This window comes from Patella vulgata, chromosome 6 (assembly GCF_932274485.2).
Source record: "Patella vulgata chromosome 6, xgPatVulg1.2, whole genome shotgun sequence".
Classification (NCBI taxonomy): domain Eukaryota; kingdom Metazoa; phylum Mollusca; class Gastropoda; family Patellidae; genus Patella; species Patella vulgata.
Window position 1 is genome coordinate 62,012,355 of NC_065884.2, and position 15,713 is coordinate 62,028,067.

Genomic DNA, 15,713 nt, shown 5'->3' on the forward strand with positions numbered 1-15,713 from the left:
AGTATATAAGTAATTCTACATAATATGAGATAGTGTATGCGCTATTCTAATGCAAAGTAAGGCATACGTCATTCTACACTATATAAAGAAGTATGTGTATACGTCATTCTATGATTAAAGTAGTTGATACTTCATTCTACACTATATAATGTTGTGTATACGCCATTCTATGCTATACAAGGTAGTGGGTACGCCATTCTACAATGGCACAGACACCACGAGCGGAAGTAAACTTACATTCCCTTTCATCCATCAGTTGAAATCATTTTTAACAGTTTTTTCTAAAACAAACGGTCCAATTATATGTTTCAGGTCTTAACAGAAGTTCTCATTCCGGCTACCATGCAAGAAATGCCTGAAACGTGAGTAGTTTCAATATTTAACACGCACACAAACGTAAACAGTAAACACCATTATCCTTATCTATGAACCTGTTAACGATATCAAAGGTAGATAATCCCACGGCTTTGATTCAACCGGATTAACATTAATCTCGTTAAACACTTATAGGTAGCACTGTCCTGTTATATTGTCTGTAGGGGGTGCCGGATGTTGGAACATTTTTAGTTCATCATATCTATGTAAATACTGAACGGAACCAGAGTTCACGTCATTGTAGTTTGAAAGAAAATCAAAATCCTCCAAATGACGATCGGTGGCTTTAACCTGACGACAATTTAGTTCCCCGGGTGTTTATATCGTCTGCTGAATCTTTGGAATTACTGAACGGAATTGGACCATATTTGGATAGATATCCAGCTTTCACGATATTGTAGTTTTCAGGGGATTCAAAATCCCTCAAATCCTGATCAGTGGCTTTAATATATTTGAACATTTTAACGATTGAACTGAGCTAAATATCATTAGGAGAGGAGCTTTATAAGTGAATTCACTTGTCTCTCATGCCTTTAATGATCTATGATCAATAAAATATGTTTCAATTTAAATTTATTGTTTCAGTTTATTATGTGATATCAGAAATTTTGCTAAACATTGGGAGAGTTGGGTGGCTTCCGCTCTCGAGAACTTACCAGATCACGTGTTAGAAAATAAACTTCCGGTTGCTAGAAGATTTGCTCAGGCGCTGAAACGTCAAACATCATTTTTACACCTAGCTCAGGTAAAGTCACCCAAATTTTTCTGACAAAAGTAATCGATAGTGTTAAAAAAATCCCTGCATTTACCTCATAATGATATACCAGATGTCGTGGTAAAGTTACACCTAAACAAATACACAAAGCACAATAAATATATATCGTATGGCGTGGTAACGTTACACCCAAAACAGTTGCACAAAGCGCAATAACGTTATACCATATGGCGTGGTAACGTTACACCCAAAACAAAGACACAAAACACAGTAAATATATACCATATGACGTGGTAACGTTACACCCAAAACAAATACACAAAGTACAATAAAGTTATACCATATAGCGTGGTAACGTTACACCCAAAACAAAGACAAAAAGCACAATAAAGATATAACACAAGTTAGTCGCAAAATGACCAAATTAAGTTACATGGACGTCAAACACATTTCCCTATTTTCTCCCTTCTCTGCACAAGCATATCTGTGGTTATTTGTAGAGATACCATAAGATACCCACCAGAGAGAGAGAGAGCGAGAGAGAGAGTGTGTGTGTTTAATGTCCACTCGACACAAACTAGGTAATTTCGGGACTAAAAGCGATGTAGAGATTTTAAGGTCTAGTCGATTATTCATTCGTAATTCAAATTTATGGACACACATTACTAGATTTAGTAATCTTTGTTTCATATGTTCGTAGTAACGGGCGTCATGTCTATTTTGTTTCAGACATCAAGACCAGTTTTATACGATGCCCAGTTGGTAAATCAGATGATAGCTGATGTTGATAGAATAGATTTAAACAGTATTACGTCACATGTTGTATGTACACAGAAAGATTGCGATCAAGATATAGAACTAAACGCTGAATGTAAGTTTTTGACATTCATCTTATTATTGTCCTGCGTGGTTTCAGATGTTGTTATTGCTTGTTTATATATACTCTTCAAAAAATGTAGGAGATATTGAAATGCAAATACCTATGCAGGTTGTGATATGATAAATAGTCATGGACATTTGACATGCTTTGAGAGTATATTCACAGATGAAGAACGTATCGCCCCAACAGAACCACTGAGCTGCACATGCGACACGCAATAGCGCCATACACGTGGGAGGGGTTCATTGTCAAATTTGACACTTCAAGGAAGGGTTGATGAAAACTGTTTAGCGTCTCTTTGCTTTAGTTTGTTACGTTTAATTTGATCAGGAGACTGTTCGACGACGTCAACGTCAACCGACAACACTGCAAGAATTGACCGTGGCACTGCAAGAGGAGTGGGTCAGATTGCACCAAATCGTGATTAGGAACATGCCACGACGAATTACTTAATGTCTGAGGATTGGTGGAGGAATTACTCATTATTGAGAAAAAATCAAAAACGTCTATTACACTTTTGACGGTGTATCTCTTTGCGAGTGAAATGGGGCCGTCAGATAAGCCGCCCATATGAACTGTTTATGTTCATGTGTAGGCAATTGGCCTGTTTTTAACATACACTGGTTACCTCTAATAAAAACAGCAGTGCATTTCAACAGTTTTGTATTGTTTCTGAAAATCTCCTACATTTTTTGAAGAGTATATAATGATGGTCCTACACATTTGGTCCTACACATTTACTATACTTGCTTTGATTTAGTAATTGTTCTAACACAGGATTGGGTTATAATTTATTACTCTGTCTAGTTACTGGGAGGTCGCATCAGGGCATTTGACCTATTACGTAAGACATTGATTAATCAAACAGCGTTGACGTTTCTAGGAGTGTACCCCGAGTTGACAAGACAAGTAAACCACAATTTTGAACTATAAAAAAGAAACGAAATAGGATCTGTATTTTAATCAGTTGATATTCTTGTGAAGGTCCGAAAGGTCAGAGCCCTATTTCACTGGTCAAATTATCTGTCAACCATTATGTTAATTATCGGTGTAGTAGTCTGATAGAACACACTAAATCATTCTACTAACTTCCGGTATGGTTGAACACACTAAATCATACTACCAACTTCCGGTAAAGTAGTCTGTTAGCCATCCCTAAAGCGTGCTACTAACTTCCGGAATAGTGATCTGGTAAAACTCCTAAGGCCCATTTTAGATTTCGTCATAGGTCACGAGATGTAAATAGGGTTAGGGCTAAGGCAGCAATCTTTCAGCCTTTACCCACAGAACTCAGTAAACCATTCTGCTGACGTCCGGTGTGATAGTCTGATAGAACACTAAACCGTTCGACTTACTTCTGGTAGGAACGATTTCATATAATGATAAGTGTGGGTTTTTGCCTTCTAGTTTTAAGAGAATTTAAAGAAATTTTAAGAAAACAGGCTACAGTGGAAGCTTTTACAGAATGGCTGGATATGGTGGTTGAACAGAGGGTTGTTAAAGTATGTATGAACTTTACTACTTCTCTCTATATAAAATAACTTTACTACATCTATCTTTCTCTATATAAAAAAAACTTTACTACTCCCTCTATATAAAATAACGTGATCCACAAACAACACCTCTTTCAATAAAATAAGTTTACTACTTCTCCCTCTATATAAAATAACTTTACTACTTCTCCCTCTATATAAAATAACTTTACTACATCTCCCTCTATATAAAATAACATCACTACATCTCCCTCTATATAAAATAACTTTACTACATCCCTCTCTATAAAATAACTTTACTATATCTCCCTCTCAATAAAATAACTTTACTACATCTCCCTCTCAATAAAATAACTTTACTCCTTCTCCCTCTATATAAAATAACTTTACTACATTTCCCTCTATATAAATAACTTTACTACATCCCTCTCTATAAAATAACTTTACTACATCTCTCTATAAAATAACTTTACTACATCTCTCTATAAAATAACTTTACTACATCCCTCTCTATATAAAATAACTTTACTACTTCTCCCTCTATATAAAATAACTTTACTACATCTCTCTCTATATAAAATAACTTTACTACATCTCCCTCTATATAAATAACTTTACTACATCCCTCTCTATAAAATAACTTTACTACATCTCTCTATAAAATAACTTTACTACATCCCTCTATATAAAAAAACTTTACTTCATCTCTCTATAAAATAACTTTACAACGGCTCTCTCTCTCTCTCTCTCTCTCTCTCTCTCTCTCCTCTAAAATAACTTTACTGCATCTCTCTCTATAAATTAACTTTACTACGTCTCTCCATATATAACTTTACTACACACCGCTCTATATAACATAACTTTACTACATCTCTCTATAAAATAACTGCATCTCTCTCTATAAAATAACTTTACTACGTTTCTCCATATATAACTTTACTACATACCCCTCTATATAACATAACCTGATCCTCAAATTTAACTAAATCTGTACAAAAGGGGGGGGGGGGGTATATTTATTCTTTCAAATGGATGATAACACTTTTCTTTTTTACCCTTTATTTCGTTTGGTTTATTGATTCTGCGGTTTAAATGACATGTATATGTACATAATGCAATAGGGATACTTGTTTTTGGATGTCAATCATAAGACTTGAATTCTGTTTTAGTCTATGAAATATTTAAAATAAAATCAGGGCTTAAAATCTTTTTCAATTTAATCTCAACGAAGGTTCAATAAGCACGTGACGTCCATCACAATCTTGCGCTTTTTAACGTTTGAACGAGATTTTGACAGTTTCAATTATCGCGATCAAGTATATCTACAGAGGGAGTTTTTTCTTTCAATAATCCGCCTAACTTCTAAAGATAAACTCGCATACATTCAATTTTTTGGTACAAGGCACAGCAAGGTAAGAGTGGTGACTCATTCGGGTTCATTACATAGACTTCACACAGTAAACATGCGTCATTCGTGTTGATTACATAACTTCACACATTGCGTTTTATCTACTACACAGAGTGTATATGCACACTCGGTAATACAGGGGATAAAAAGGGGTCGAAAAAGTACGAAACTGCCACTACAATATTATAAAGCACTACTGACTTACACTCACTATGGTTATGAGATCAAAGCTACTTTCTTATGACGTATTTACTAAATGCAGATTGTGTTTTGTTCTGCAAATGTTTAATCAATGCGTGGGGTTCTTGAATACCCCCTTCAAGATCAGTGTTCAAACACTCCATCCGGGTGTTGTACAACTATCTAAAACTCTGTGGTATTTTATCATGTACATCTATCTAAAACTATTTATTCTAGTCTTGTACAACTATTTAACACTCTGCGATGTATGTGGTATTTTATCCGAGTCTTGTAAAGCTATCTAAGACTCTGTTTATAGTTTTGTACAACAATCTAAACGCCTGTTGTATTTTATCCAAGTCTTGTAAAACCATCTAAAACTCTGTGGTATTTTATCCGAGTCTCGTGAAACTACTTGTACAACTATCTCAAATGTAACGTCCTACCTGTGTCCACCGACAGTGCTAATAACGAAGACAGGCATATGCCATACATTCTGCCATGAGGAAAAGTATGCCTGGTCAACGGCACTACGACCTACTCTTATTTCGAATTCTGCCAAGGTTTCTTTTACGTGAACGCCAGTGTGTACGCGGAAAATCGGTTTCAGACACTGGCCTTGCCCTCCGCCCTACACCACTGACAAGGGGAAGCATATCGGAAATTCCCAAGGAACTTTCTTGGCCAACACCGAGAGCGAACCCGGCTTTAGCGAGCTTCTTACTAACTGAACCGTCTCCGACCACTTTAATTAAATTATAAGAACCGTCGTTACTATAACATGAATATATTAGATTATAGTAACCGTCTGTTAATTAATGAATATATGGTTAATTTGATTATAACGACGGTCTTTACTCTGGAGGAACATATTTGTTATTTGTAAAATATTCATGAACAACCTATCGTCATTTATGTCTTCTTTTTTAGCCGAGTAAACAAAATGGCCGATCGTTTAAAAAACGAGCACAGGAGTATTTATTGAAATGGTCGTTTTTTGGAGCCAGAGTCATGCATAATTTAACCCTTAATAATGCCACAGGATTTGGTAAGTATTAACAAAGCTTGTTTTAAAAACTGTACAATTTTGTGTAAATTTCGTTTCGTTAATTCCATACTTCGACATATACAAATTGTTTCATTGTCATCGCGTGCATTTTGCATACCGATAGTTCATTGGCTTATCTCCCTGATAATATCTACTACATCGTTTACACAGTTCATCGCGTGCATTTTGCATACCGATAGTTCATTGGCCAATCACGCTATTTTACCGACATTTCGCCTAATAGTTTGGATGCAGCTATGGCGGGTGTGGCGCCAGGCAGGGTAGGCTTACTCTTCCGGCACCTGTTACCACTGTTTGTCGTGTAATTTGTACACGAGGAGCAGTTCATTTGCTGATTACACTATTTTGCTTGAATACACTCTTTTGCCTATAACGTTTTTTAGGACTTCGAATTCTGTCTTATGGTTTGGATTGTTCGTACTTGGTTTTATTTTATTAGTAATCGAACTAGAAATAAACAAGGTGTAATTCTATAGAATACAATTACTTACCATATGATATTGCTGGATGTTATTGCAAAAGATACAATTCAAATAATCTTTGAAACCTAGTCGAAATGCCGTTCAGTAATAAACAGTAATTATTAGATGTATTTTGTATTTTTTTTTTTGAGGATCGTTTTATCCAGTAAGAATGTTGTTGTATTTTGTATTATTTTCAGGATCGCTCGATATGATAAGAATCTTGTTCTATTATTTCAGAGTCAATGTATCTAGTAAGAATGCTATAAGATGTATTTTGTATTATTTTCAGGATCGTTCTATATATCGTGTTGTATTTTGTATTATTTCAGAGTCAGTTTATCTTGTAAGAATGTTATAAGGTGTATTTTGTATTATTTAAGGATCTGTCTAGTAAGAATGTTGTTGTATTTTGTATTAATTTCAGGAGAAATTTGTTAGATGTATTATGTATTATTTTCAGGGTTGTTCTGTCTATCAAGAATGTTGTTAGATGTATTATGTATTATTTTCAGGATCATTCCATCTAGTAAGAATGTTATTAGACGAGTATGTTCTATTGGCTATTGAATCACAGTTACATAACGAGAAGGAACAGGAATTACAATCTCTATTAGATAAACATATGAAACCAGGTAAATAGAAACACTGATTTTTGTTTTACAACTTCTAGAACACCTGATACCACTTCCCATTTGAGGCAATCGGATAATATGCTTACTCAAGAACATCTGATACCACTTCTCTTTTGATGAGTTCACACAGTATGCTTACTACTTCTAGTACACCTGATACGACTTCTCTTTTGAAGAGTTAACAAGGTAATTTACCCTTTCGCGAACACTGATAGTGATACCACATCTCCTTAGGGACTTTAAATTACTCACATGCCGCTATAGCTTAGTTTAAGAATTTCAACTTTTGCACAAGAACACGGGAGATAACTCTCATAATAACTATTAGGGTTAATACTAGTAATAATCTTCTCCCCATTGACTTTAATGTGAAATCCATGCAACTCCTATAACCACCATCATTTATTTCTGTAGACTTCTTATTTATTGTAATATTTCCCTTGGCATTTGGAATTCGATATAAGAGTAATCCGTAGTGCCACTGTCCGGGCAAAATTTCACTCATAGCACACTGTTTGGCGTATGCCCATCTACATTCGCCCGGTCGGAGTAGAACAGTGGGTCCTTAAACCCTTATTTCATTTTATTTCCTTTATTGTACTATTGTATTTCAGACGATACAGGATCGAAACCTAACTTATCACAAGCCCCTAGTACGTGTTTTGTGGCGAGTTCTGGAAGAAATAATCTAGCCAGAGGGATGGTAGGCAACCCGGTGAAACGAGAACAATATCTAGATCCTAGTTTCCCTCCAACTTACAATCCTCTACAACCCGGTCGTGATCCATATCCTATATCACCACATCTCTCATCACTTACATCAATCACGCAGGTAAGTCCAACCCCACGCGAAGTCAAGGAAGATAAGTGAGTAAGACGCTGACTCGCTAGTGTGGAGGTCACGGGTTCGCTCTCGGTGTTGGCCGAGAAAGTTCATCGGGAGTTTCCGGCGAAGTTTCCTCTTGTCATTGATGCAGGACGAATGTCCTGACAAGGACAGCTGTCTAGTCGTTCGGATGGGACGTGTACACATTGGCGTCCAAGTAAAAGATCCCTTGACAGTTTGAATTCGATGTAAGAGTAGGCCGTAGCCTTTGATCCTCTGTGATTGCATTTTTTTTATTATTCTCTTACAATACATTTAGGGGAGTCGTTGAACATAATTGGAGAGTAGAAAGTGTTAAAACACATTTAGGGAGAGGATTTAAAAGTTGTGGAACACATTTGGGAGAGGCGTTGGCGTTTAAACACATTTAGGGGAGGATTTAAAAGTTGTTGAACACATTTGGTAGAGGAGTTGAAAGTGTTAAAGTCCATTTGGGAGAGGCGTTGAAGTGCTTAAACAGGGGAGGAGTAAAAAGTGTTGAGCACATTTAGGAAGGAATTTGAAATTTTGTTGATCACATTTAAGGGAGTCAAAAGAGGTATTGGTCACATTTTGGAGAGGAGTTGCAAGTGCTGTGTTTCATCTGCATATGGGTGTGATGTAGACCATCTGTGTTATTATTTCTGTGTTTTATATTTCAGTCTGTACCTGGAAGTAATTCCATGTTAACACCACCTGTATCACCTATAGTTCCCAATCCAATCAGAAAACAGGTTATAAATCAACCACCATTATCTTATAATGGCGGTCATCAGTCATCCATCTTGTCACCGTCATCCTATCAGTATCTTGGTAAGTGGATATCATTAGACATCAAATTGAATAGACTGCTTATTCTCTGTTTCATGTTTCTATCTCCCGTATATCTTGATTAAAACACATTTCTTTATAGTGCGCTTTTAAGCTGTGATAGAGCGCCTAAGATCAACCTACAAATAAAAATCGTGATACAGAAAACTTGAAACCTTTTAAAGGTATGTTAGAGATTGGTGTTCACAAAAGGACGTAAGGTTAAACCAGTCAGCTTTCAGCACCAACAGAGCTAAGCTAATGAAGACGAACATACTCCATGCAGTGTACTATGACGGACACTTTGCCCGGAGTTCGGCTCTACGGCCTACTCCCCATTGTCCAGTGTTCTTTTACTTGCACGCCATCGTCTATACGCAACCTCGGTTTTCGTCCTTGCCAGGCCTTCCCTCATGCATCATTGAATTTCCTCGGTCGATACCGGATTATACCCGGATGGCCTGATTAGTAAACCAGTGCCATACTCACATAGGCACCGCGTTTTCATGCATGTTTTTATACTTTCTTATACGATGTGTTTTCAGGTCAACCGAGTGGAGGGTATGGTGGCAGTCAGAATTATCTGAATAGTTACAACACGAGTGCTTACGATGTCCCATACAGGAATCATTCTTACAATAATACATCACCATTTAATACCAAAGATCTTGATGCCTATACTTTCCCCGATCAACAGTTTCCTACGGAGCCTTTTTACCCACCCACTTTTGGGAGTTATCCTTCCACGGGACAAATAAACTATCCGTCAGGTAGCGCCCACAATCAGGGTAATAACGGAAGTGCTTTTGATGTTGTGTCCAGTTCATCGTATTTCAATTTGCCAAATTATAGCAATACAGGTAAATATGGTGTTTATAATTATCTGGGTACAAATTATCGAAACCTTGACAGTGGGGAAAAAGAAAGTCTGAGGTACCCCTGTCCAAATTCCAGGATGAATTCTGTCGTATTCAGCCTTTATGATTGCATATTTGGTTTTAAACGCATGATTGTTGTCTTGGGTAGTTGATATCGAACAAGAAAGTTGGAAAACTATTGTATGAGTTTTGGTTTAGTATTTCGATCCTCGAATGATACATGGCGCAAATGGCTGAGTTGACTTTTTTGAGCTTTGTAATCATGCACAACATGTTCCAATTAGCAAAGTAAGCGTATACAAATAAAACGTGATTTCTGGTTTAGTGGTGCCCTAGAACAGCCTTCCGCGTATACGACACTCTTGTACTTTTGCTCCTGAATTCTGATCTTTGAGTTTGTTGTACTTTTGCTCTTCAACCATTGGAGTCTGAACAACCAGGTCGGAAGCATCACTCCTTCGAGTTAAATACATTGACGCATTGCACTAGACAAGGTATACTTATTCTCTCTAGAGTACATGATCCTACTTCTTGACATTCGGCGTGTCCACATTCATATAGTAAGAATAGCCTTTTCTGTCTGATTCTTTAAAGAATTTGAATAGTTTATTTTTTTTTTTATCTATTTTCAGATATTTATTCCAACGTTTACTTGCCACCGAAACCATTAGCGGAGCACGTGTCAGTTATACAACAGAGAAACCCCCTTCCGTCCCAGTACCATAGTGAATTAACGGATCCTCTGAATCTCCTGGATAAACCCATGTTAAGACATAGAGATAGTGTATTAGTATATGGTGGTAATAGTCCAGCTAATTGTAATAGTCCACATCCAGGTATGTAATGAATACTCAGTATACTCGGGACCAGAGTGGTTTATTGGGTATGGCGCTTGCTCGCTAACCAGGTCCTCCAGGTTTTGATTCAGGTGTTGGCGGAGAAAGTTCTTCGGGAAATTCCAGCCTGGTTTCCCTTGCTAACGTCACAAGACGTCATCTAGTCGTTTGGATGGGACGAAAAACCGAGGACCTTGTAGTCGTTGACGTAAAAGAATATGCAAAATTTCCCTCATGGCACCCTGTATGGTGTGTATCTGTCATCGGTATCACGGCTAGAGCAGAAAACCGCATTTCATTTCACGTCATTTCATAGTACACTCATATTTACTTTATACCAAAGCAGATTTATTGATTTATTATTAAGGTGGTCACAGCTCAGTTGGTAGGAACCATCATCGAATTGCTCTATTCAAAAACATCTGTCTTTGCAATTTTAACCGTTCTTATTGGAGTTATCGCTCCTTTGACTTACGCCATGCAATGCAGTGACGATCTTCATCTACCTTCATAATGCTGCTGGTGGGCGTATATTCGTTGCCAGCCATTACGTTGACATATTGTTAACGTCTTTAAGTTAAAATGGAACATAGACGTCAAAATCGAAGAAGATATAAGAGCAATCCTCCTTTGGCAACCCCCAATTGGAGATTTTGTTTACATTAAGAGTGACTTCTAATGGATCGCACAACGGTAACTGTTGGAACAAAAAAGAAATGAAATGGGGTTTAACGTTCTACTTTTCTGCACCGACTGACCCATTTAAGGCATGGCAATCAAAGCAAAAACACAAACAGTACTGACAATCTAGAATATCCAAGTGACTGGTCAAGCCATATAAAAAGGAAGTATTTATATATTTTTTTCTGATGACGAGTTTATTTATATTTAGGTCACCAGCATCTGTCCAGTAGCCTAGGCGAGGATTTATTAACTATGGGAATAATGACCGGCGACCATGATATGACGTATACTGACCCAGAGCGACCTCTACCCTCAATCAATACTGTATTCATGCCGGAAGGCCACAAGGCGTGCTATTAACTTTTAAACACGGGAACAGAAACCCACAAAAGTAAAAGTTTGTATTTATTAATTTCACAAAAATGTGCGACATTCCAAAATCAATATGGTCTCATTAACAGACATTTAAGTATTCGTTAATGCGTGTAGCGTACGACACGCATAAACACGTTCGCCATTTGTAAATGGATTTCGGAGAAAGGAACTACTAGATGGAACGAGGTAACATGTAACCGAAGTTGCTAGTGATAAACACATCGTGGTAATACAACGACAGGGGTCTTGTCAAGGTATTAAAGGGAGGTAATTAGAATAAAGATTCCTGTACAAGGTCCAGTCGCCGCTCGCGTTCTCATCGTGTGGACAGTTCTGTTGTAACGGCCATTACCGGAACTCGACGAAGCTTGCTGGAAACTCAGCGGTTGTTATAAACAGAGTCTAGCTTGACGAAGCTCGCAGGAATCCACGGGATTGTTCGACACAGAGATGAACTTGTTATTATTATTATATTCAACGTAATTGTTATAAGGGTAATAGCGTCACATTAAATAATAGGGTAGATTGTTTGTGTCTCAGTTAAAACTAGGGTAATAAATTTTGATACTTCTATACGTATCTTTACAAATAATATACAATGTATGTGTAATATTTAATTGATGATGTGTTAATATATTAGTGTGTTTATTTTATCATGTATTTCATTTGAACATTAAAATCGCCATTCTCGTATTCTGAGGAAGTCACAGTGGTTTTCTCGCCTGGAGGCCAAGAAAGTTCATCAGGATTTCCCGGCGTGGTTTCCCCTTGTCAGTGGTGCAGGACGGAGGTGTATGGTGTAGGCCGTCTTCATTAGCCAAGTCAGAGCAGAACTGTGGGACGTTAAACCCCCATTTCATCTCATCTCATTTCGTATTCTGGACAATAGAGACGTTCAGATGCACTCCGAGAAGGGGCACTAGGTGATCCCCATTTTTGCATGCTACGCCATCACTTCTCGAGGACGACAGACGAACTCGTTTATGAAAACATCTCGGACCCTCCGATATCGTAAGTGAATTCCATGGTGGTTTAGTTCTATTTAAAACAATCTATTTCATAATTATACCGAACAACATCCCTTTAGAATATATGATAGAACGAATCGACACTTTCAAACCATGAATTTTTTGCTCTATTCACAATGAACTGAAAATCGCGTTTTGTCAAGAATGCGAATTTTTCTGAACCGCGAAAGTGCGTCACATATTCCGTGAAAGACGACGACTTCGCTTCCTTCTCGCTGTCGTTCTTGGAACGCATCTGAACCTTTCTAATAACTAATTTTTCACGATTAAATCCGCGTTATTGATTGATTATTTAACATCTAATTAAGATTTCAAAACCAAAATACCAACGACAGATAATCTCCCGGTTGGGATTCAACCGGTTTATAAAGGCGTTCATCAAAAGATTTAACATAATACTTATAGGCGTCGCTGGCTTGATTATATGGTCTGCAGGGGATGCCGAATGTTGGAACATTTTTAATTCATGATATCTGTGTAAATACTGAACGGATCCAAGATTCACAATTTTGTAGTTGGAAAGGAATTTAAAATGCTTCAAGTTATGGCCAGTGGCTTTAATCTGGCGATAATTTCGTTCTCCACTTCGACCTTCATACACATTTGTAACATAGTGTTTATTAGCATGTAATAAGGGCTGGGTCACACTAGTCGATTATCTTGAAGTTTTATGTGTATAGGACAAACCATTTCATGTGATTCTTTTTTGACCTACAGATAAAGCCTAAATGATAGAACCAGTCTTTTACACGTAGGATTGTTCCAACAAACTGACCGGTGCTTCTTCAAATTCAACCGAGAATAATAAGTTACAGGGTGTGCCCTTTAAAACTCGGACGTGTCTTCAATTGATCAACCAACTGGTGTGACTCTGCCTTAAATGTTTTTGTTCTCCTGTATTCGGAGCTGGATATAGATCTGAATTTTATTAACTCACAATTATCTTAGTTTTATGTCATTGGTCAAATCTTTATTTCTGTTTTGTATTTAACATATTTTAGCTAGGAATCTGTGTAATCGGTTCTGCGTGTGTACCAGTATGTACTGAAATGGTAAAAGCGGGACTTCCTGTATATGTAATAAATATTGCATATCAACCTCTACGTATATGGTAATATATTTGGGAGTCAAAAAAGACACACGGGTTCGCATAGTGTCCCCGTTAGGAATGGCTACCCGTGACAAAATAGTTAGCTAATTATAATATGGCGTCCATCTTGATTTCATTTGATGCTTTGATTTAGTTTCTGCAAACGGTCGCCAGTTTTAAGCCAAAATTTAACAAACATTATGCAAGAGCTAAATCTGCCTATTGCTGTCTTCTTTGGGCCTGAAATATAAATGTTATATAAACTATTAATTAGACATTTATTAACAGAACAAGACCATAATCAACTCTCGATAGCATCGGATACTCGAGATTTTAACTAGATTAGAACGGTTCGCTATTTAAAAATTTAATTTAAAGATGGGAAAGCGAGGCTAAATCTCGAATATACCAGTACCCTGGTTACCACTATGTATATATCTTGGCTCAGAATGAAGTAATTTGAACGAAATTTTCAATATTTTCATTTCACATTATCTATTTTTGAGCTATTATAGCAAGAATGGTCTGCTCTTTATCTAAATAAAACATAATGTGTCTTTAATAAACAAACATGTTTCATGTTAATATTGCCATATAAAAATATCTAATCGTTCAAATATTGGCCGATCTATAATATAAATATCACATCAGACCGCTCTAGTAATTCAACACTGTATTTTGATAAGCAAAGATATTTAACGGTAAGGGTGTAGCTAAAGTTTGTGTCGCCTAGGACGATCCTTCAAAATTACCAAAATGACTCAACCCCCCCACGAAACACATAGCCTTAAAATATTTTAGAAATTTCTGACAGTAAACGAGGTTTTCATGACCTGTGTACCTCTACTGTCCCGAAAGAAATGAAAAAAAGAATAGCTTATCCAGTGTAGTAGACTGAAAGTGCCGTTCCCCAAATATGTTCGGCCCTATACACCCTACCCGAACAACTAGGCAAGGTGTTCTTAGTTATTTAGTTCCCATTAAGGTTATTATGATAAATGTTTTAGTTGTAAATAATTTAAATAATGTAGTTTTGTAGAAAACTTTGTATTCAACTTGTAAACATTTTATTTATTATTGTGTAAATAATGATCATCTCATGCGTGTTATATCATAAATAGATTAAACAAGATGGCGGATATCAAGATGGTGGTGTGTGTTATTTATGGATTTTATTTCTAAAGTCAGGGGCCTGTTTCACGAAATTTTAACTAAGATAAAATCCAAATTTTAGTAATTTGATTGGATAATATTAGATTGATTTTAGTGCTTAGCCGATCAAAATTGAAGTATCTACTAAAATTTGGATTTTATCTTTAGTTAAGATTTCGAAAAACAGGGCCCTGGATTGGGTGACCGTGTTGACTAAGCATTATACGCCTTATGTTTTAAGGATCCAGGATTTTCAGATGGATGGAGGTGGGTCCAGAATTTCCTGATCCACCAAACTGAAGTGGTGTGATGTTATAGTGCCCCGGATAAGTTTGAAAAAGGGAACGTTGTAGATGCCATTTTCAAGTTGTTCGGACCCTGGACCAGACTGAGCCTTAGGAAGTGGGTTCTGGACCCTTGACCCGCTTTTACTGGCATCTATGCATGTGGTTTTAATTTTACGTTTTTGTGTGATAAGGAATAGGATCACCTGCCGACGAAATTTGTTTTTCTTCCTGGGTTCTAAAAGAAGACGTGTACAGTTGTGATGTGGTGTGTGAGTGGGTGTGTGTGTGGGGAGGGGGGAATGGTTAGCGCGAGCGCGCGGTTTCATAAGGTCTGTCATTGAGTCAGCTGGCGTGGTTTTGATTCCACGGTTGTACGTGACAAGGAGTAGGGTCGCCTGTCCAACCTCGTGGGTTTTCTCCGGGTCCTCCGGTTTCCTCCCACTGCTAAAGGCCCCTACGCACAAGCGAATTATTGAAACAAAATTAAACCCA

At 37.2% G+C, this 15,713-nt stretch overlaps 1 protein-coding gene across 1 annotated transcript in view; it reads left to right on the top strand.

Moving 5' to 3' along the window:
- The window catches only part of LOC126824435 (DNA-binding protein RFX6-like), a 41,123-nt gene extending 28,961 nt beyond the window's left edge, over nt 1-12,162 (top strand). The window contains exons 10-18 of the mRNA XM_056101768.1: nt 313-362; nt 961-1,120; nt 1,820-1,961; nt 3,378-3,472; nt 5,982-6,099; nt 7,097-7,216; nt 7,831-8,048; nt 8,744-8,894; nt 12,158-12,162. Coding sequence (XP_055957743.1) covers nt 313-362; nt 961-1,120; nt 1,820-1,961; nt 3,378-3,472; nt 5,982-6,099; nt 7,097-7,216; nt 7,831-8,048; nt 8,744-8,894; nt 12,158-12,162 — 1,059 coding nt within the window. The remainder of the gene's footprint in view (nt 1-312; nt 363-960; nt 1,121-1,819; nt 1,962-3,377; nt 3,473-5,981; nt 6,100-7,096; nt 7,217-7,830; nt 8,049-8,743; nt 8,895-12,157) is intronic.
- The last annotated feature ends 3,551 nt before the right edge of the window (nt 12,163-15,713 follow it).